At 39.4% G+C, this 22,321-nt stretch overlaps 1 protein-coding gene across 10 annotated transcripts in view; it reads left to right on the top strand.

The window, feature by feature from the left end:
• igfn1.1 (immunoglobulin like and fibronectin type III domain containing 1, tandem duplicate 1) overlaps positions 1-22,321 on the top strand; it is a 37,793-nt gene that overhangs the window by 10,572 nt on the left and 4,900 nt on the right. For 2 of the 10 annotated variants that reach the window (XM_036950774.1, XM_021570034.2), the window contains exons 2-18: positions 4,149-4,226; positions 6,011-6,055; positions 7,611-7,730; positions 8,746-8,885; positions 9,192-9,291; positions 9,438-9,528; positions 10,980-11,160; positions 11,314-11,427; positions 12,600-12,768; positions 13,040-13,312; positions 13,460-14,134; positions 17,060-17,146; positions 18,666-18,902; positions 20,482-20,606; positions 20,836-20,977; positions 21,092-21,385; positions 21,921-22,217. In XM_036950774.1, the coding sequence (XP_036806669.1) occupies positions 4,175-4,226; positions 6,011-6,055; positions 7,611-7,730; positions 8,746-8,885; positions 9,192-9,291; positions 9,438-9,528; positions 10,980-11,160; positions 11,314-11,427; positions 12,600-12,768; positions 13,040-13,312; positions 13,460-14,134; positions 17,060-17,146; positions 18,666-18,902; positions 20,482-20,606; positions 20,836-20,977; positions 21,092-21,385; positions 21,921-22,217 (3,142 nt within the window). In that variant the 5' untranslated portion in view covers positions 4,149-4,174. Of the gene's footprint in view, positions 1-4,148; positions 4,227-6,010; positions 6,056-7,610; positions 7,731-8,745; positions 8,886-9,180; positions 9,292-9,437; positions 9,529-10,979; positions 11,161-11,313; positions 11,428-12,599; positions 12,769-13,039; positions 13,313-13,459; positions 14,135-17,059; positions 17,147-18,665; positions 18,903-20,481; positions 20,607-20,835; positions 20,978-21,091; positions 21,386-21,920; positions 22,218-22,321 lie in introns of those variants that run through there. The other 8 variants (XM_036950775.1, XM_021570036.2, XM_021570035.2 and 5 more) reach the window with 7 other exon arrangements.

The raw sequence follows: 22,321 nt of genomic DNA, 5'->3' as shown, positions 1-22,321 counted from the left end.
ATAAGCTCTGCAGAAGGATGCATGTACTTTGGTGTCATATCAAAGGCGTTGGAGTTCATTTTTATGTCCCCGGCAAGAGTCAAGACCACTGCTGGAGTCCAGCTCTGCTTCGGACAGTCTTATTGGAAGTGTGTAATGAACTAAAAATAAAGCTCTCAATTTGAGTAATGGCACAGCTTGTGTGCTTATTAAGATAGCCTGAGGTTCAGGGATGGAGATGAATCTAGCCCTCGAGCCTGAAGTAACACGTTTCAGACCAGCCTAATAGAAATTGTGCCCAAGTAGCCGGCCGCTTAGAGAAACTTTGTCTTTCAAACACAGATTTTGGATCCTGTCTAGTTAAAATTGTCTACTAGCCCGGCTGTTCAGTGCCGAAAACCCTTAAGTTCCATCCCTGCTGAGGCTGCTTGATGACTTAAGGAAAGATTCTATCAAACATGTTCTGCGCTTTTATTATACAGATAGAACACTTTAAATAAAAAATAAATCTGCTCTAGCTTATTTTTTACACCTAGAATCTACCTGATTATTTACTATTAGGCGGTAACGAACTAGTAGCTTGTAACAATGGATACAAACTGGAGCTTAATTAGTTACTACAGTGTATTGTACCAAATGGTACACATTGTTCATAATTCAATTAACTCCTACAAAATCAAAAGTACACTACCGTTCTGAAGTTAGAGGTCATTTAGAAAAGCACATTTTTTTACCATTAAAATAACATAAAATTGACCAGAATTACCGTGTAGACATTGTTAATGTTGAAAATTACGAATGTAGCTGAAAACTGCAGATTTTTAAAATGGAATATCTACATAGGCGTACAGAGGCCCATTGTCAGAAACCATCTCTCCTGTGTTTCAATGGCAAGTTGTGTTAGCTAATCCAAGTTTGTAATTTTAAAAAGCTAATTGTAACGGCCGTTGGTAGAAGAAGGTGAGGACCAAGGTGCAGCGTGGTAAGTGCTCATCATTTTAATGGTAAAACTGAACACTATCAAACAAGCAACAAAAGAACAACCGAAACAGCTCCGTCAGGTGCAAAACACACTAAACAGAAAATAACTACCCACACCCATAGTGGGAAAACAGGCTGCCTAAGTATGGTTCTCAATCAGAGACGACGATTAACCAGCTGCCTCTGTTTGGGAACCATACCAGGCCAAACACATAGAAATAGAAAACATAGAACACAAAACATAGAATGCCCACCCCAACTCACGCCCTGACCCAACTAAAACAGAGACATAAACAAGGAACTAAGGTCAGGACGTGACACTAATTGATCATTAGAAAACCCTTTTAGCACAGCTGAAACCTGTTCTGATTAAAGAAGCAATGAAACTGACCTTCATTTGTGGGTTCAATTATAGGCTCAAAATGTCCAGAAACAAATTACTTTCTTCTGAAACTTGTCAGTCTATTCTTGTTCTGAGAAATGAAGGCTAGTCCATGCGAGGAATTGCCAAGAAACTGAAGATCTCTTACAACGCTGTGTACCACTCCTGTCACAGAACAGCACAAACTGTCTCTAACCAGAATAGAAAGAGGAGTGGGAGGCCCCTGTGCACAACTAAGCAAGGAGGACAAGTACATTAGAGTGTCTAGTTTGAGAAACAGACACCTCACAAGTCCTCAACTGGTAGATTAATTAAATAATACCCGCAAAACACCAGTGTCAATGTCAACAGTGAAGACGCGACTCCGGGATGCTGGCCTTCTAGGGAAGCTGTTCTCCATATCACCAACAAACTAACATGGTCCAAGCACACAAAGACAGTTGTGAAGAGGGCACGACAAAACCTATTCCCCCTCAGGAGACTGAAAAGTTTTGTCATTGGTCCTCAGATCCTCAAAAGTTTCTACAGCTGCACAATCGAGAGCATCACTGCCTGGTTGCATCACTGCCTGGTATGGCAGCTGCTCTGCCTCCGACCGCAAGGCACTACAGAGGGTAGTGCGAATAGCCCAGTACATCACTGGGGCCAAGCTTCCTGCCATCCAGGACCTCTAAACCAGGTGGTGTCAGAGGAAGGTCCATGAAATTGTCAAAGTCTCCAGCCACCTAAGTCAAAGACTGTTCTCTCTGCTACCACACGGAAAGCGGTACCGGAGCGCTAAGTCTAGGTCCAAGAGGCTTCTAAAAAGCTTCTACCTGCAAGCCCTTCGACTCCTGAACACCTAATCAAATGGCTACCCAGACTACTTGCACCCCCCCCCCTCTCTTATACACCGCTGCTACTCTGTTGTTATCATCTATGCATAGTTACTTTAATAACTCTACCTTCATGTACATATTACCTCAACTAACCGGTGCCCCCGCACATGACTCTGTACCGGTAGCCCCCTGTAAATGGCCTCGCTATTGTTATTTTACTGCTGCTCTTTAATTACTTGTTACTTTCATTTCTTATACGTATTTTTTTAAACTGCATTGTTGGATATGGGCTCGTAAGTAAGAATTTCACTGTAAGGTTGTATTTGGTGCATTTGACTAATACAATTTGATTTGTACACTAAAATATCATTATTATTTTTTTTACATTAAACAAATGTCCCCAAAATGAATTATTCACATCTGATCCTTATAGTGTACTGCATACGTGAACACACATACTGTATGCTGCTCTGTCCCTAATATGTTGTTGATGCATTTTAAACATCCAACAGATGGGCGGGATTATGGCATCATGCAAATCATGCGAACGCATAATGTTCAGGGTTTCAAATGTAAAACTGAGTCATCTGCACCACATGCTAAATCATATAGAACATATATAATATCTGAATATAATGTAAAAAAATGCATGCTACCAGTCCTAGTTTAGAAACAAAATATAGTCATTACGTTATTTCAAGGTAATTCAGCTGTAATGCTGTAATACCTAAGTTCATACGTTAACTCAAGATATCCTTATGTATCACTTCAATGGTACGGAAATATGAAACCAAAATGTTAATAACTATAAAGGCCTGAAGCGGTAGCACACACCTTACCGTATTTTCTAAGAATCTATGACGAGATGTAAAAATACGAGTTAACTTACCCTTAATAACTCCCCCCTCTTCAACCCCTAACCAATGAGCATTTTAAGGCTTGATAGGCAGAACAGCCGTCAGGTGAAGTTTTACTACAACAACAAAAAAAGGAAGGATATAAAGAGTTGTGTGACCTTTTACATTCGTAGACCAATGATACTGCTATGTCTCCAGAAGTGCTGTCAGTCTGTATCTTGAAATCCCTAGCATTTCTGTCTTTACAATCTGTGTCAGAGGACACCTGATGTACATTATAAATCAAATCCTAATTTATATTTGACATTTGACAAGCCAAACAACATATGCTATAAACCCAGGCAGGCAAGGATAGTATTGCTTTAAAAAAAATGTGGGTGATTCAGGTATTGCGTGAACACAATTCAATATTCAATTGTCAACATAAAATTGTTAGAAGCAATTCTCAAAACGTAGGATCAACACTTAATCCCGTGGAACCATATAGACAAGTGATCTATAATCTGCAGAGAGCAGAGGTCTTTGTTAGCTATGTTCCCTATTAACCATCTACAAATACCTCGATAATCTATAGCGCCCTCGGTGCCTCTGTTGCAACCCACCCCCTCCGAATATCCTCCCACAGTTTGGTTTAGTCGAGATTTCAACAACTGCAGGGCTCAATCAAAACATGTCAGCATCACATTCCTAGGATAGACATCGATCCAGTGGTTCGACACAAGGCCAATAGATAGACGTGTGTTGCATGCTGCCTCTTACTGACTGGGTAGAGTAACAGCACCACTTCCATTGCTAGCAGCTGCTTGATACTGTATCGTCTGGGAGGAGGATACACTACCCCGATGATGTCATTTTAGGGTTAATTTGATACGCAACCTTATAATGAGATTAGAAATAGTGCAAACTAACACTAAACCCAAGTCTCAAGTGCCACCTGCTGGTTATTAGCTGAAGAGGAGAGAATGTCACTCATGTAAACGATCTCTTTTGAAACCCCTGTTTTTTCTTGTCTTTTTATTTTGTCTTGTAACTAGTAGGCATCTCAATGACTGTAATCAGTGCTAGTGATGTTCCATTCAACTTGACCGTTTTAACTCACATTCCTTTTCTCTGTGTGAATGTCTGTTACAGAGCCTTCTGATCCAAAATATACCAAGATGAAGGTGATGAAGTCGAAAGTGACAGATAAATCTGCCGAAGGGCAGAAGGGTAAGTGCAATGTGATGGATTTCTCCTCTTAACAGTCGAATCAAGACAGACAACCACCCAATGCAGTCACACACAGGCAAAGGGTAAATAACAAAAAAGGCAAGAATCATAGCCCGTTATTGATTGCCAAGATACAGTTGCAGGCATAAAAATGTTAAGTTGTGCTGTATTGACAGAACAATTGTTGCAATGCGTGTGCAACACTGTGCTCCAGTGTCTTCTACCGATAGTTCGCCAGTAAATCGAGGTATGTAAAGAGTATCAATTAGACCATCTAATACACAACTAAGTGTAGAGAAGATATGAGATCATTTTCAGTACAGATGACATTTAGATAGTCATAAATGACAAGCTTCGTCAAGAATATCACCTAATAATGTCTTCTGCTCTTGTGCTATCCAGAAGAAGATGAAGAGATGCTTCAATCCCAAAATTTGTGCAGAATCATCTGGGCTTCCAAAATCATACAGGAGCACCCTGATTAAAAATTAACAACACCTACTACAGTGTCAATTATACTAGGAATTAAGATATTGCCGAAAAGGACCATTCTCCAGACAAGCACATGAAGAAATGCAAGCTGCTTGCTATTGCTTCAATCGGCTTAAAAGGTGAAGTAGCAGTCAAATCACCATGTCAACCTCTCTAGTGGCCCAATCATGTCAAACACTTCTCTGTCAACGCCATCATAAGGCAATATCACCAGCCAGTCATTGGGTGAAATTGGAAAAAGAATGGGCATGAATATATTTCTGATTCAGCAGAAGAATGAAAAAGAAGATGTTTATCTCGATTATGAAGAGTGAAGAATGAAAAGTGCTGTCAATTGTTTTATTTACTTGCAGTTTACAAAAAATACATCACAAAACTGTAAGACAACACGCTTATGCTAGAAAAACTAAAGAAGAACTGATTCAACATCAAGAGAAATCTGTCAAACCTGTGCTGAATGCTTGACAACATATCTACTTTGTCAACAAATCTAAACAGAAGATTAAGTTTGAGATCATATTTGACCAGTAAACTGAAGCGTTTAAAGAATTTTCACTGTGGGGTTGATTGAAATGGGAAGACTATGGAAGACTGTGGATGACTGGCAATAAACCTTTTGGTAGAAGACATAATTGGATATCTCATCTTCCTCAGCTGTTTTCCAAATCAATTTACAGACAACTATTAATATGCACTGTAACTGGCACAGAAAAGGACTCTCAACAGCCCAACCCCATGGACAACCATAACACATTAAATGGGACCTTATTGGATGCCAATGAGGACTGGCATATCTGATATCTGATACACCAAAGTTGGTCAGCAGATTTAGTATAATTTAACACCACTAGTTCTTAGTTAGTATTAATAGGCCATCGTCATAGAGAAAACATACCTTGTATGCTAAATATTAAAATACATAACTAAGACTAAGACAAGCAGCATAATGACTTAGGGAACAATATAATTGCTGTTAACTCCATGATTTGATGTACTCAGAAATTCATAATGGTTACAAATGTATATATACAATTAATCTTTCATAATTTTTCTTTCAAACATTTGTTCCATAAAATAATCTTCTGAAAAACCTTAGGAGGTTGGTTCTCTCCAAGTTGTGTGTGTTGGATGTTTCCCTTGTCCTTGTGTTTACTGTTAATCGTATGTATCTATGTACTGTATGTGTGGATTCATAATCCTGTCGAAGTTCCCAAGACTCTCTCAGGTGCTTTTGTCAGGATTAATGTTCCCTGTGCTATTTCCTTTCTCTTGCTGTCATGTTGCTTGTAAAGTGGAAGGTGCTGGGGGTGCTATGGAAAAGCCCCACCACAAAAAAGGTATGCAAGAGAAAAGGAAACTCCAGCAACTTGAGTTTCCATTAATGTGTCTTTCTCTTTGTACAATCTTAGAAAAAAATTAGGAAAAAAGAAAGTGGAGAAAAAAATATTTGAAAAAAGTCCACTGTGGAAAGGGTTCTACACTGAACCTAAAAGGCCTCTACATGGAAACCAAAAAGGGTTCTTCTAATGGTTATCCTCTGGGGATAGCTGAAGAACCCTTTAAGGTTTTAGATAGCATGTTTTTTTCTAAGAGAGTATACCTTATACTTTTGGTCTGGGTGTTTTACTGTACCAAAGCATGGTGGATGAAAGTAATGACTGTGTTGCATGTAGGCTACTCTATACATCATCATATGAGTTGTGTAATTCGTGTACGTGTTTGACTCAAATTTTCAGCATCACAACAGACGCACTTCATTGTAAAATTCTAAACAAATGACAAATCCATTAATACTGACCAACTATCCTCTTTAAAGGGCATTGCGGATGACTGCTATGAGGTCCTTATATTGTCTTGCAACCTAACTGTACCTTGTGCAAGAGAATACAAGTTGAGTATGTGGGAGGACAGATTGGGCCCTTCATGACCTAGGTTTTAGGTTATGGGGTTTCGAGAAAATGTTCTTACAGACAATTAACATCTGCATCAAACAATTCTTTGCTCATGATTACTCATCAGTGCTGTGGAATTATATTTATGTTCAGTTACAGTAGTCAAGTAAAACAGAGAAATATGGATGGAAATAGGATGGATGACCAAACATAATTTGAAACAGTCGTGGTCAGATTGACTAAGTCTCTGCAGCGGTGCTACGTTTGCAGCTGTTCTAATAAAAAAGAGACGTCACATTAAAGCTGAAATCCGTAAAGGGGGCAACAGCACCACTGTTCACCCCGGACCCTTAGTTATTGTTTTGTTTTGTTGATGAAACAGAGGAGAGGAGCATCCAGCATCGTGACATTGTTTGAAGTAACTTATTTGTTGATGCAAAATCTCTAACAGGACATGGTAGTTTCACCAACTACAGATTTCAGCTTTAAAATAAAAATATACTGTACCATAAATATTAAGAGAACAATGATGCATTGATCTAAAGTGAAAATAATAATAACATCATGTTTTTTGCTTAGTTGGCTTCATTTTGGTGTGAAAATTACACGTGCACACTTTGCATATTGGTGTATTTTCTTGCTGGATGTGGCATGAGATTTAGGGCAGTATTCCCAACCTGATACTACTAGTCTACTCCATGTTTTGGTGTATCAGCCATTGCTTTAACAAGACTGTTATCAGTTGTACTATGACTACTTCTACAGTAATATTAGGTCCGAATATGACCCTCAATCCCTTCCATTCAAAAAGTCAAATATTACATGATATTGACGCATGTAATAATTCAGTGATTATAACTGTATTAGACATTATGCGTGTTAGAGTTGGTCATCCATTAATGCAAATCTCAATTGTTTTAAACAGTAAGTGCTAACAATGTTATCAAATAATTGCGCCGTTTTCTAATGATTTATTTTTGGTGTGTGTGTGTGTGATCAGTCAAGAAATTCAGATCAAAAGTCCCCGGAGTTATGATCACGCAGTATGTGGAGGAAATACCAGAGGGGAAAAGCCACCCTGACTTCACACGCAAGCCCATCGCATTAACTATTCAGGAGGGTAAGGAACAGTTAATCATGAAATAGTCTGCATTAACAGGCCTATTGTCCTATTATACTGCAATAAGTGTTGTGTGTTCTGCTATTGCCTTATAAACAAAAGGGGGGGGGGGGGGGGGCAAATGTATTGTTCCAAGCTGCTGCACATAGGAATTGGGTCAGCCAAAATGGGAACAGTGACCCACTGCAACGGGTGTGCTGATGGGATTAACACATGTGGTCCTCTGTAAGCTCAGTTGGTAGAGCATGGCACCTGCAATGTCAGGAGAGTAGGATTCATTCCCAGGACCTCCCATAAGTAAAAAAATATATATATCTAAAATGCACACATTACTGTAAGGTGCTTTGGATCAAGGTGTCTGCTAAATGGCATATATTATATTATGTCCTGACTAAGACAAGCAGCATAAGGACATGTAGGGATAGGCCCGATTGCATTACTTTACATCTCAGTTGAGACATTTATATAATTTGGAGTAGGTTCCACAGGCTTCAGGCCCTGACATGTGACAGTGGTCATAAGGCATGTGATGTATGGTGAAGTCCACAAAATGCAATCCTTACAGACGGCTCATATCAACTTCATTTGCAACAGAAATGAAATGTAGACTCTACATAATTTATGATTATGATGACCTTCTATGCCCTACCCACTCACATACCAAATCCTTATTTAACCTTGCACACTTAGATTGGTGACACAACCTTTAATAGAGGCAGTCTGTTAAGCTCCTTATTAAAGCATATGCCAGAATTAACGCCTAGCTCTTTCATCGTTGGGGGTAGTTGTATAACAAATGTTACACATCATATTTGGTGAAAATGCAATGCATTCAATAAAATACCAAACAAATACAGTCCGACCTATCTCACTAATCCTTATATAAAATTGTATCACCAAAAGGATGGACTAATTAGACACCCAAATACGGACAAATATTGGACATCAGAAGAAAAACACAATGGTTGAAATTACTACTATTTACAAGTATTCTATGACTCTAATCCCAAATCAGGCAAGTTCGGGGTGTTCAAAGCCATTGTGTATGGTGAACCTACACCCAACGTGACATGGAACCGAGCAAATGGAAAGATAGACGATCCAGCGAAGTTCCAGAGCAAGTATGACGAGGCGTCTGGTGAACACACCCTAGAGGTAAGCATGTTTATCACCATTCAGCACCAACTGGTTCTTATACTCAACAATAAAGGGGACATATTGTCAATTTCAGTTCCATCAAATGCTGCCCAATCTCTTGATGTCCCCTCCTTTTTACTCCACCCTTTATATTTCAACCCTTTAACATGAAAAAATGTAATATAATAATTATTGGTTAAATTCCTGGATTTTAAAATAAATAAAGCAAATACCCTTGAAGTATATTTCGATTGATTTGTTTTATGGACTTTAACAGCAGTCGATGGGAAGTACGTAGTTAATACATTATCAGTTTGCTTACAGATCCCCAAAGTATGTGCAGAAGATGCCGACACCTACAAATGCTTTGCAACAAATGAGTATGGAAAGGCTGTTTGCACTATCCAGCTGAATGTCATTGAAGGTAGGACAGGCAAAAAGAGAATTCTAACACATCTAATCTAAACCTCTCTTAAGCAATATTTATCTTGTCATGCAAGTGCATTCTAATGATTTAAAAAGAATGATCAACACTTTAAGACATAAACATTACGAATCGTTTCTGTCCAGTTGGATTCAAAAAGACGAAGGAATTAGCCAAGTCCAAAGAAGAACAAGAAGCAGTCAAACCTGGGTCTTTTAGAACAATGTTGAAGAAGCGGTAAGAGAATGCATTACATTGTACTCTATTAAACAGGTTGTGTAAATAGGTTTTGAACAGGTATTTTAGTGGTTGAAATTCAGTTCCCTAACTCCTAAACCTTTCAAACAGAAGACCTAAACCTCAAAAAAGAAGGTAACAATAAGTTAAAGCTCTCTGATTGAAAAGGGTTCAGGTCTGGAAAACACGCTCTAAGTGACAGAGGGAAACACAATGCTGAATAGATTTGTATAACAGGAGATAATTAATTTAAAAAGCAGACTAAATACAGGCTGCAACTCTGCAATAGCAATTCAAATGAATGCATGCATGGTAAATGATCATCCTGTGTGACTAAACACCTCCCTCTGCAACTGGATCCTGGACTTCCTGACGGGCCAACCCCATGTGGTAAGAGTAGGTAACAACACATCCACCACGCTGATCCTTAACACAGAGGCCCCTCAGGGGTGTGTGCTCAGTCCCGTCCTGTACTCCCTGTTCACTCATGACTGCATGGCAAGGCATGACTCCATCACCATCATCAAGTTTGCTGATGATTACCAACAACGATTAGACTGTCTATTGGGAGGAGGTCAGAGACCTGGCCATGTGGTGCCAAGACAACAACCTGTCCCTCAAAGTGATCAAGACAAAAGAGATTATTGTGGACTAGAGTAAAAGGAGGAACAAGTACGCCCCCATTCTCATCGACGGGGCTGCAGTGCAGCAGGTTGAGACCTTCAAGTTCCTTGGCGTCTACATCACCAACAAACTATCATGGTCCAAACACACCAAGACAGCCGGGAAGAGGGCACGACAAAGTCTATTCCCCCTCAAGTGACTGAAAAAATTTGGCAACTGCTCGGCCTCCGACTGCAAGGCACTACAGAGAGTAGTGCGTACAGCCCAGTACATCACGGGGACCAAGCTTCCTGTCATCCAGGACCTCAATACCAGGTGGTGTCAGAGGAAGGCCCAAATAATTGTCAAAGACTCCAGCCACCCTAGTCTTTGACTGTTCTCTCTGCTACCGCACAGCAAGCAGTACCGGAGCACCAAGTCTAGGTCCAAAAGGCTTCATAACAGCTTCTACCACCAAGCCATAAGACTCCTGAACAGCTAATCAAAGGGCTACCCAGACCCCTCTTTTACGCTGCTGCTACTCTCTGTTTATTATCTACGCATAGTCACTTTTGTACTCTACCTACATGTACATATTACCTCAATTACCTCAACTAACATTGACTCTGTACCGGTACCCCCTGTATATAGCCTCGCTATTGTTATTTTACTGCTGCTGTTTAATTATTTGTTACTTTTATTTTATATTTTTTACTTGTTTTTTTACTTGACACTTTTATTTCTTAACTTTTTAAAACATTGTAGGTTGCACTTTTAATTAAGCATTTCACTGTACACCTGTTGTATTCGGCAGATGTGACAAATAACATTTGATTTGATTTGATCAGCAGGGGAGATGCCCATGAGCAAAAGCCACTCGAATCTGAAGAGAAAGTTTGGGAGATCCTGATGAGTGCCGACAAGAAAGATTATGAACAAATCTGTGCTGAGTACGGCATCACTAATTTTCGTGGGATGCTGACAAAACTGGCTGAAATGAAAAAGGAGAGAGAGGTTGAACAGGCACAGGTATAGTACTATGGAAAATCTTTTTACTGGTGTTATTTTGAAGAAAACACCAATAAAGTAAACGGGGAAATGTGTCAGTCAACTGTTTGATTTTTCAAAGATCTTATGGTTTCTCAGTCATTTTACCGTACCTTTTATATTTGTCTGTTTCAGTTTATTGAACATATCAGTTCGCTCAAACACATCGAAGTCAATGCTGATGAAAATGCAACGTTTGAAATTGACATGGATCTTAAAGATGCCAGCAGCAGAATTTTCCTCTACAAGGTATGAAAGCTCATACCAAACTGTTCAATAGCTCTCCTGTTTATTTCATTTAAATAAGTATTCAGACCCTTTATTTAGTACTTTTCTTGAAGCACCTTTAGCAGCAATTACAGCCTCTAGTATTCTTGGGTATTTTTGGGCTTCAGTCTCGCCACTCTACCATAAAGACGTGATTGGTGTTGACAAGATGGTTGTCCTTCTGGAAGTTTCTCCCCTCCACAGAGGAAGGGGAGCTCTGGAGCTCTGTCAGATTTACCATTGGGTTCTTGGTCACCTCCCTGACCAAGGCCTTTCTCCCCAGATTGCTCAGTTTGGCCGGGCAGCCAGCTCAAGGAATAGTCTTGGTGATTCCAAACGTTTTCCATTTAAGAATGATGGAGGCCACTGTGTTTTTGGGGACTTTTATACTGCAGAAATGTTTGGTACCCTTCCCCAGATCTGTCCCTCGACACAATCACGTTCTGGGAACTCTACGGACATTTCCTTTGACCTCATGGCTTGGTTTATGCTCTGACATGCACTGTCAACTGTGGGACTTTATATAGACAGGTGTGTGCCCTTCCAAGTCATGTCCAATCAATTTAATTTACCACAGGTTGACGCCAATCAAGTTGTCGAAACATATCATGGATGATCAATGCAAACATGATGTACCTGAACTAAATGTATAGTCTCATAGCAAAGGGTCCGAATACTTATAAAATAAGTTTAAAAAACCTGTTTTTGTTTTGGCATTATGGGGTATTGTGTGCAGATTGATAAGAAAAATGTTTCATTTAATCAATTATAGAATAAGGCTGTATGTAACGCAACAAAATGTGGAAAAAGGCAAGGGGTCTGAATACTTTCCGAATGACCTGTATCTACTTCCCCAGACTCAGATGAACTTTTGGATACTATTTTTATGTCTCTGTGTGCAGTTTAAAGGAAGTTGCCAACTAAATTTAGCGCAAATGCTAAGTAGAGTTAGCGCAATGACAGGAAGTCTATGGCAACAGCTGTCGACTTCCAGTCACTGTGCTAACGCTAGTTAGCATTGGCTCACAAAACCACCTCCAACTTCCTTCATAATGGACGCAGAGATATAAAACTGGTATCAACGAGTTCATCTGACTCTCGGAAAGTACATAAAAAAAAACGATAAAAAAGTAAAAGATATATACACTCTGCAGGATGGTGTTATGGTTCCTTACACCGTTGAGATGGAAGAAGAAATGAAGCACCAACTGAAACGAGTTGGCAAAAAATTCATTTTCACGATCAAAAATCTAGACCCGGAAGATGCTGGTCTCTATTCAGTGGATGTAGAGGGAGTTAATATCTTCTCTACGGATTTCAAAAGTGAGTACAAATGCAAGTCGCAGTCTAAATAGAGACTATAATTTTTTTTACAATAATATGATTATTACAAAATAGTTAATGATACTATGTGGAATTAAAGTTAAACAAGAGCAAATACATCACACTATACATTTTGGGAACTACAGCATTCAAGGACTAGAACTGCAGTATTTGTAAAATTGGTGTTTGAAGAATTTGAAAAGCATGACATGAGTGTGTGAACTAGATTGGCTTCATATGTATTATTCCCAACTCTCTATCCATCTTTCAGTTCCACCTGTAAATTTTGCGGTCAAAATTCAGGAGGTGAAGGCAGAAGAAAGACAAGATGCCATCTTTCAGTGTGTCTTAACGGCACCTATGGCTGAGATTAATTGGATGGGCAAGAGTGCCCCGATAGAAAATGATGACAAATTTGAAATCACAGTGTCTGAAGACAAGCTCATCCACAAGTTGTTAGTGAAGGATTGTCAGCCTTTGGACGCTGGTATCTACGCAGCTGTGGCAGGTATCCATTCCTGCAATGCCTGGCTTGTGGTGGAAGGTGAGGTTATTCAATTTTCTCAAGGAATGTTTTTGAACAATCTTTCAGCATATCAGTTGCATTCATGAACCATATAAATGAACGGTGAATCACACACACATCACTGGCTACCATTATATTAAATAACTCACAAATTCTCTGATTTAGTTGACAAGAACCCTGCGAACAAAGGCAAGAAGATAGCTCGCAAAACAACCCAGGCTGGAGGAGGTGATTTGGATCTGGAGAAAATAGCAAAGGAGCAGGCGGAAAAACACAAGAAAGACATGGAAGAGAGGTTGGCGGAAGCAAAGATAAAGGCTGCCGAGAGAGGCGTCACTGACGCAGCCACCCAGGCTGAGAAAGAGGCCGCTGATGCAGCCTCCAAAGCCGCCAGAGAGGCAGCAAGGGCTGCGGAAGCTAAGGCTAAGGCTAAGGCAGAGAAAAAAGCTGCTAAATTAAAAGATGCTAAGGAGAAAGCAAAGGCAAAGAAGAAGGCCTCAGGTGGTGGATCTGCAGGAGGTGGGGCTGCAGGTGCAGGAGCTGCAGGTGCTGCAGGTGCTGGTGCTGCAGGTGCTGGGGCTGCAGGTGTTGGATCTGCAGGTGTTGGGGCTGCAGGTGGTGGGGCTGCAGGTGTTGGGGCTGCAGGTGGTGGTGCTGCAGGTGGTGGTGCTGCAGGAGGTGGGGCTGCAGGTGGTGGAGCTGCAGGGGCTGAGGGAGATGCTGGATCTGGATCGGACTACGATGACATAGTAGTAAGCACAGATGAGTCTGATGAGGAAGATGGAGCCACAAAAACAAAGCGTGTGAGAAGCGGCCAAGTTGTTCCAGACACGTTCATAGGTAAGAAACTATTTCTTCCACTGATAAGATTTTGAAGTAGTTTAAATGGAAGACATTGTGGCCAGTTTCCCGGACACAGATTTCGACAAATAAAATGTTCAATGGAGATTCTCCATTAAGCATGCTTTTTAGTTCTGGGAAACTGACCCATAGAGTATATCTACTACACTAAGTATAGTTCACCCAGATGTCATATTTCTATGACTGGGATGACTGTCTCAAGGTCATTAACATCAGATTGCAATTGAAGTCACTGATTGACCATAGACGATTAATTTAGGTAAGGTAACCCCTAAAAGCACTACTTAAATGAATACTTCTGGATTTTGGATATTAGGCACTTTATCTATTTCACCTGAGAGATGAATTTGTGGATACCACGTTTCTGTCTCTGTGTCCAGTAGGAAGGAAGTTAGAGCCTATGCAAGCTTATGCGAGCCTTTCCCGAGTGGCGCAGCGGTGTAAGGCGCTGCATCTCAGTGCTACAGGGGACACTACAGTCACCCTAGTTCAAATCCAGGCTGCATCAAAACCGGCTGTGATTGGGAGTCCCATAGAAAGGTGCATAATTGGCCCAGCGTTGTCCTGGTTTGCCCGGTGTAGGCTGTCATTGTAAAATAAGAATTTGTTCTTAATTAACTGACTTGCTTAGTTAAATAAAGGTTAAATGTAAAAAAATAATAATGTTAAAAAAAGATCCATTGTGCTAGCAATAGTTAGCAACTTCCTTCAAACTGCATGCAGAGACATAAAAATGGTATCCAAGAGTTTATCTGCGGAAGTAGATACAGGGCCTCATTGCCAAAATCCCAAAGTATCCCTTTAAGAAGTACCTACCATAAAACAACACAAGTAAAGGACACACACCCCTGACAAGTCAACTAAGATAAAAAACATCTAAGATACTTGTTTTTGTGTGCATCCATTTTAAAATAGTTTTTTTGTTATCGCTTTTTCTCCCTTCTGTTTTTGCATCCCATACTGTTATTCTAATCCCTCTTTCGTAATCATGCTATCGCTATTATTGTTACCTTAATTGTGTTTGCAATTTTATTTGTTATTATACTGCTTATAAAACATTAGAATACCTTATCAGCCAAGACAATAGCATCCACTTACAGTAAGAAACTACATCCATGTATGTAACAACTGACATACAGTACCAGTCAGAAGTTTGAACACACCTACTCATTCAAGGGTTTTTCTTTAGTTTTACTATTTTCTACATTGTAGGATTATGCTGAGCATCAAAAAAAGTTAAACAAATCAAAATATATTTGATATTTGAGATTCTTCAAAGTAGCCACCCTTTGCCTTGATGACAGCTTTGCACACTCTTGGCATTCTAACTGGATATTCCTTGCCTGTGGCGGTCCTTATGAGCGCCAGTTTCATCATAGAGCTTGCTTTTCCAACAGTCTTGAAAAAATTCCCACATATGCTGTGCACTTGTTGGTTGCTTTTCCTTCACTCTGTGGTCCAACTCATCCCAAACCATCTCAATTGGGTTGAGGTCAGGTAATTGTGGAGGCCAGGTCATCCGATGCAGCCCTCCATCACTATCCTTCTTGGTCAAATAGCCCTTACACAGCCTGTAGGTGTGTTGGGTCATTGTCCTGTTGAAAAACAAATGATAGTCCCACTAAGCGCAAATCAGATGGGATGGCATATCACTGCAGAATGATGTGGTAGCCATGCTGGTTAAGTGTGCCTTAAATTCAAAATAAATCACAGACAGTGTCACCAGCAAAGCAGCCCCAGACCATCAAACCTCCTCCTCCATGCTTCATGGTGGGAACCACACATGCGGAGATCATCCGTTCACCTACTCTGCGTCTCACAAAGACATGGCGGTTGTAACCAAAAATCTTACATTTTGACTAATCAGACAGATTTCCACCGCAAGCAGTCTCTTCTTTCTAGTGGTGTCCTTTAGTAGTGGTTTCTTTGCAGCAATTTGACCATGAAGGCCTGATTCACGCATTCTCCCCTGAACAGTTGATGTTGAGATGTGTCTGTTACTTGACTCGGTGAAGCATTTATTTGGGCTGCAATTTCTGAGGCTGGTAACTCTAATGAACTTATCCTCTGCAGCAGAGGTAACTGGGTATTCCTTGCCTGTAGTGGTCCTCATGAGAGCCAGTTTCATCATACAGCTTGATGGTTTTTGTGACTGTACTTTCAAAGTTCTTGAAATTGTCCAGATTAAGACATAAAGTTCCGTCAAAGTAATGATGGACTGTCGCTTCTCTTTACTTATTTCAGCTGTTCTTGCCATGATATGGACTTTTGCCAAATAGGGCTATCTTCTGTATACCACCCTTACCTTTTCACAACACAACTGATTGGTCAAATGCATTAACAAGGAAAGAAATTCCACAAACAAGGCACACCTGTTAATTGAAATGCATTCCAGGTGACTTACTCATAACGCAGGCTAAGAGAATTCCAAGAGTGTGCAAAGCTGTCATCAAGGCAAAGGGTGGCTACTTTGAAGAATCTCAAATATAAAATACATTTTATTTGTTTAACTCTTTTTTTGGTTGCTAAATTATTCCATACAGTGTTATTTCACAGGTTTGATGTTTCCACTATTATTCCACAATGTAGAAAATAGTAAAAATAAAGAAAAACCCTTGAATGAGTAGGTGTGTCCAAACGTTTGACTGGTATTGTATATTATTGTCAAAGGAGACGCAACATCTAATTATATGATTAGCTTGCACATTTTGCCATATTGTAGTTTAAATGATTATTAATCAACATCAGTATATGGAACATGGTCTGATTTGATCATATTAATGTGCTAGCAAACCAACTTCATTACAAATAAGTTTGCCTTTAAAGTAAATACAAAAATTCACAAGGTAAATACATACAATTGAAATTGTTTGACATCAACTTGAAATTGATGATCACCAATAGATGATGATGAGGAAGCTTCAAGTGAGCAATCGGGGAAACGTGGGAAACGCACAAGGCAAGGCCCACTGCTCAAGGAAGAGATTGTTGGTAAGATGTTGTGAAGGTTGATGAACATGCATGTTAACAGGTTGGTTTAATATCAAAGTCATTTGTCGGAAATGACTTTGGCACGCCGGCCTGATAATTGAAGGAAATCTTTGTTTTCTCAAAGAAATCCTAAACCTAATATTTACACTACCATTTAGGATGAATATTAACCCTCAAATGTATGATGCGTTTGTTATTGAAGTTTATATACATTATATCAAGGGAGATAAAAAACAAAACAATTTTACGTCATAACTGTCATCCAAAATGGATCCCACACTCTATGACTTCATATGTAGTCAGAAATAATTGACTAAAACTGTGGCACTGTAGTTAAACATAACATCTGCCACATTATGATGTACTAATTATCATAATTTGAAATACATTTTCATAAATTCATAGGCCTATTTGTTTACTTTAGAGTGGACTGTTCTACACAATATATTGACAAACTTGATGAAGTGGTTTGAAAAATGCATACACATTGCAGGTCACCAACCATGTCAAAATAATGTCCAAACAAAGAATTACTGTCCCTAGTAGGAGCATCCATCACTTTGTGTCTGAACCTCAGGTAAATACTTAGTAGGGAAAGATTGAATTTCCAACCAAGTCAAGCTTGAGTACCTTTCTCTGGAAGTGCTGAGTTGGTTGTGTTGTCTTTTTTCTTTTGATTATCAACTGCCTTCTTATTTTAACAAATAATAACAAGCACAGTTTAACCTACCTCTTACTAATCTTTATGTAAAATGCAACATGTACATAATTACCGTTGACTCTTTGAAATACAAATATGACCTAATGTTTGTGTTTTATATGCCACGTGTGTGTGCTTCGATGTTTCATCTGTATGTTATTTGTGCGTTGTGTTGACCAGTTGTGAATGTTTGCTTTTGAAAAAGGGACTCTTAATTTTTTTTTTCAAACATTATTTAACTAGGCAAGTCAGTTAAGAACAAATTGTTATTTTCAATGACGGCCTAGGAACAGTGGGTTAACTGCCTTGTTCAGGGGGCAGAACGACAGGTTTTTACCTTGACAGCTCGGGGATTTGATCTTGCAACCTTTCGGTTACTTGTCCAATGCTCTAACCACTAGGCAAGGGGCTCTCTTTTCATTACATAGACTGGTGAAGGAATTTGCCAGGTTACTTATTCAAGTACAACAAAAATAAGTTATAGGTAAAAGGATATTGTCTTCATATTTCCTCAAAATGTTTTTTATTTTGTGGAAAATGTCAATTACATCCAGCTTCTAACCAGAGTAGTTAAGGATACGTAAGGTTTGTCAGTTTCTGGACCTGTATTGGGTAAGTAATTTGAACCGAATTCTTCACCACCCCTTCTGTGCTAAAGTTATAGTTTTTGTTAATGTTGCTAATGTTGCTTTTGTTATCGTGGATGTGGTTGTCATTGTTGTTGTGACTGTTACAATTAGGCATCTAAAATGCCTTACCCAACAATAGTCGACAAATAATCAATGAGTGATTGACAGTGATTATAATAATCATTACTAGGAAAGACAAATAGTAATGGCACAGCCAAAGATGCCAAAGTCCAAAAAAGAAAGGCAAAGAGCGGAGGTGGTGCTGCCGGGCAAGCAAGCGGTGGTGCGTCTGCCAACAATGGTGAGGCTGCAAGTGGCGATGAGGCTTCAAGTGCCGATGAGGCCAACGAGCCAGCAGAAGCTGCTAAGCGTGGCAAGCGCACAGGCCGCACAAGGCCAGGCCCAATTCTTCAGGAGACGGTCATTGGTAAGATCATGGATACTGCATTGACTACTGCATGGGAGGCACCCTTCAAGGATCAAAGTCATTTGATAAAACAAATGACTTTTCCGGTTTGAGGCTGGGCTTACAGAACGTGTGATCATTCAGAATAATGCTGGGTTTTAATCCTTACTTATTAGATCCCCGACCCTTGGGATGATGGTGTTCTTGAATAAGGGTGGCTTTAACAATGGTTAACAATCCATACTTTACATAGACATTGATTATCATACAGCACATTTACATGTATTCTAGATGTTTCATAATTGATAGAAACGTTTTAATTATATTAAACCATGTAGTTTACAAGTAATTTCTAGCAGGGCATATTAATGATGGATGACAAAATTGCATCCATGTCGCCGCCTTAGTGTTTGTGTGTGCTACAGTATGTTTAAAAAGCATCTGTGTTCGTAGTTTGTTTGTCTTAACAACCATTCTTGCCTGTGTAACCTAGTACGGAAATAAATCCCCGAAATGTGGTCTCATTACTAAAACGTAATCACGTCAGAAGATCACAGAAGAATTAACATGAAACGTCAGCAACTCATGAAAATATATGAAGATTGAAGTGTGAATACATAAGAATGGAGTTGATGGTTTGGAAGGTGATGTGAACATATAAGAAGAAAATATTTCAATCATTATTTGAATATGTTGTTAACCCATTGTATAAAAGTGATATTGCCCTCGACTTCGTCTCAGGCCTAACAGCACACGTACCAATATATCTTCCAAACACCGGCTTCTCCGACATTATCACTTAAATAAGAAGAGCTCAAGCTTTAGAAAGAGAAACAAAGATATATGAAGACTTCTTGCTTTGGAATGCCGCCTGGAAGATAAAACCTCATGTTTTAGAAAGTGACATGAAAAAAACCTGCACCTCTTACACATAACCATTGTCATAGCCAAGAATGGATGGCTTCATTTTTTTCACACAGTACACTGAAGATGTGAATATCTCTTGTCAATTATCACCTTGACCAAAGAGCTATGGCAGCAAACAAGAATGAAGGCCAAGAGTGAAGAATAATACTCATGCCCTACCCAGGCTAACAGAAAGAGAATACCACGGAAAATAAAACCATATCAACAAATTCCTGAAATAACAATATGGAAAAACACAATCTTCAACATTTTGCTTAAACAATCAAAGTAGAAGTGACATTTTGCAATCTTCAACTACGCTGAAGTTCAACGTTGTCTGTTCTAAATCCATCACACCTCTTAAATAATTTATATTCAAACATCACAATTTACATTTGAACATGTATTTTATAGATAAAAGTGCTTAATAAAATACATGTAATTTAATAAATGTAAACAGTAATGTATGATTCAGGATTCTGAGGACTCAGAGCTTAGGTAAGTCAGTACACTAAGATGACTGTATTGTGTGCCATGAATACATGCATGCATGAACTGTATAACAAAGAAAGATTGCAACGAATGTAATTATTTTACTTAATATGAATTCCAACACTCACCCTGCAGGTAATTACATAAGGGTGAGCTGCAATTTAAGCACTGCCACTAATTGTAAATCTGGTAAATCCTCCAGACCCTGGCGTTCACTTCAACCTTGGGCTTTCTGACGTCACCGCCATAGTGGGAGGCCCGGCCGAACTTGTCTGTAAGCTGAGCAAGGAAAATGTCGATGGGGTATGGTACCTGAATGGAGAGGAGGTGAGCATCTACATTGCAGTATAATTTAGCCAATCACTACTTCAATACATATTATTATGCTGGCCATAGAAAAACACCAATACGTTATTATTTGTATTAATATAGTTTAGTCCTTATATAGCGTTTTAGTGTTTGTGTTATGAGCTAATATTAGTTGTTTTAATGGCCATTGCAAAACAGGCGAGATTTAAGAGATATATCAGTCTAAATATTGTGTTTTCCTGTTCAGATTCAACCCGATGATGTTCTTACCATGTCTAAAGATGGATTCTTCCAATCCCTGAAAATCAGCAAAATCTCAGAGGACTATGCTGGAAAATACAAATTTGAGGCAGATGGGCGTAAAACAGAGGCCATGATTGTTGTTGAAGGTCTAAATCTATTTCACTTTTTTTTTTATCTTGCATGTAATCTTAGCACTACATTCATTATATTTAATAACATTCTTAAATTCACTCATTATATTATTGTACCTTTCTTTGTAGATCCACCTAGATTCGACACAGAGGAATTGAAAAAGTTTACTGTCCCAATCATTACTAAAAAAGGTCAAAAAGCCACTTTCAAGATACCATTTGTGGGTCGGGATCCAATGAAGATCCAATGGTACCATGACGGCGAGGAGCTATCAGACGACACAAACATCAAGATAGAGCACGGAGAGGGTTATAGTCAACTAACTCTTAACAAGTTACAGCGCAAAGACACTGGAGAAATCAAGTTCAAACTCAAAAATGAGTTTGGAACTGTTGAGGCCTTTGCGAAGATCATTGTAACTGGTACATTTATTTTCTCTGGGTCCAAGCAAGAACTTCTCTTTGATTTGGTGTGAATACCTGATTGTTATAAGTCAGTTAGACCAATTTTATTTTTCAAACTATGCATTTAGAATACAGTGCAATATATTATAAGATAAAATCTAATAATAAAAAAAATAGTTACAATATTTAAGTGATAAATTAAAGGGATAGTGCAAGATTAAGCCCTTTATCTCCTTACCCAGAGTTAAAAGAGCTCATGGATACCATTTTTACTTCTCTGCATCCAGTAGGAATGAAGTAGGTGGTAGCATGTTAGCTGTTCCGGTAGACTTCCAGTCATTGCGTTAAAGCTAGTTCGTATTGTCTCGCAAAATCTAACTCTTAACTTCATACTGCATGCAGAGACATACAAATGGCATCCATCAGTTCATCTGACTCTGGGTAAGTAGATAAATTGCCTAAATATTGCACTGTCCCCTTAAGTTCAGAAAGAAATTGTATGACGCTAAGAGAAATAGCACAGAGAGTAAAAGCTGCATCTGTTTCTTCACAGACAAGCCCACCCCTCCCTTGGGACCTCTGGAGATTATTGAAGCCTCTCAAAATGCCATTGAGGTGAAGTGGAGGTCCCCAAAGGATGATGGTGGCTGTAAGATACTAAACTACATCCTGGAACGTCAACAGATAGGCCGCAACACCTGGAAGAAGCTGGGTCCGATCGGTCCAGAGGCCCACTACAAGGACAGTGATGTGGACCATGGCAGGAGGTACTGTTACAAAATCAGGGCCGACACTGAGATGGGCAGCAGTGAGTTGATGGAGACAGAGGATGTCCAGGCTGGCACAAAAGGTGGGCGGATAGATATTTGAGGTCCATTTAGGGTGATTCAGGATACTATGTGTTATTTTGTAAATCTCAATGTGCATTGTCTAGTACAGAATAACAATACCACA

Source organism: Oncorhynchus mykiss, chromosome 17, assembly GCF_013265735.2.
Source record: "Oncorhynchus mykiss isolate Arlee chromosome 17, USDA_OmykA_1.1, whole genome shotgun sequence".
Lineage (NCBI taxonomy): Eukaryota > Metazoa > Chordata > Actinopteri > Salmoniformes > Salmonidae > Oncorhynchus > Oncorhynchus mykiss.
This window is presented reverse-complemented; position numbering and strand designations above follow the sequence as displayed.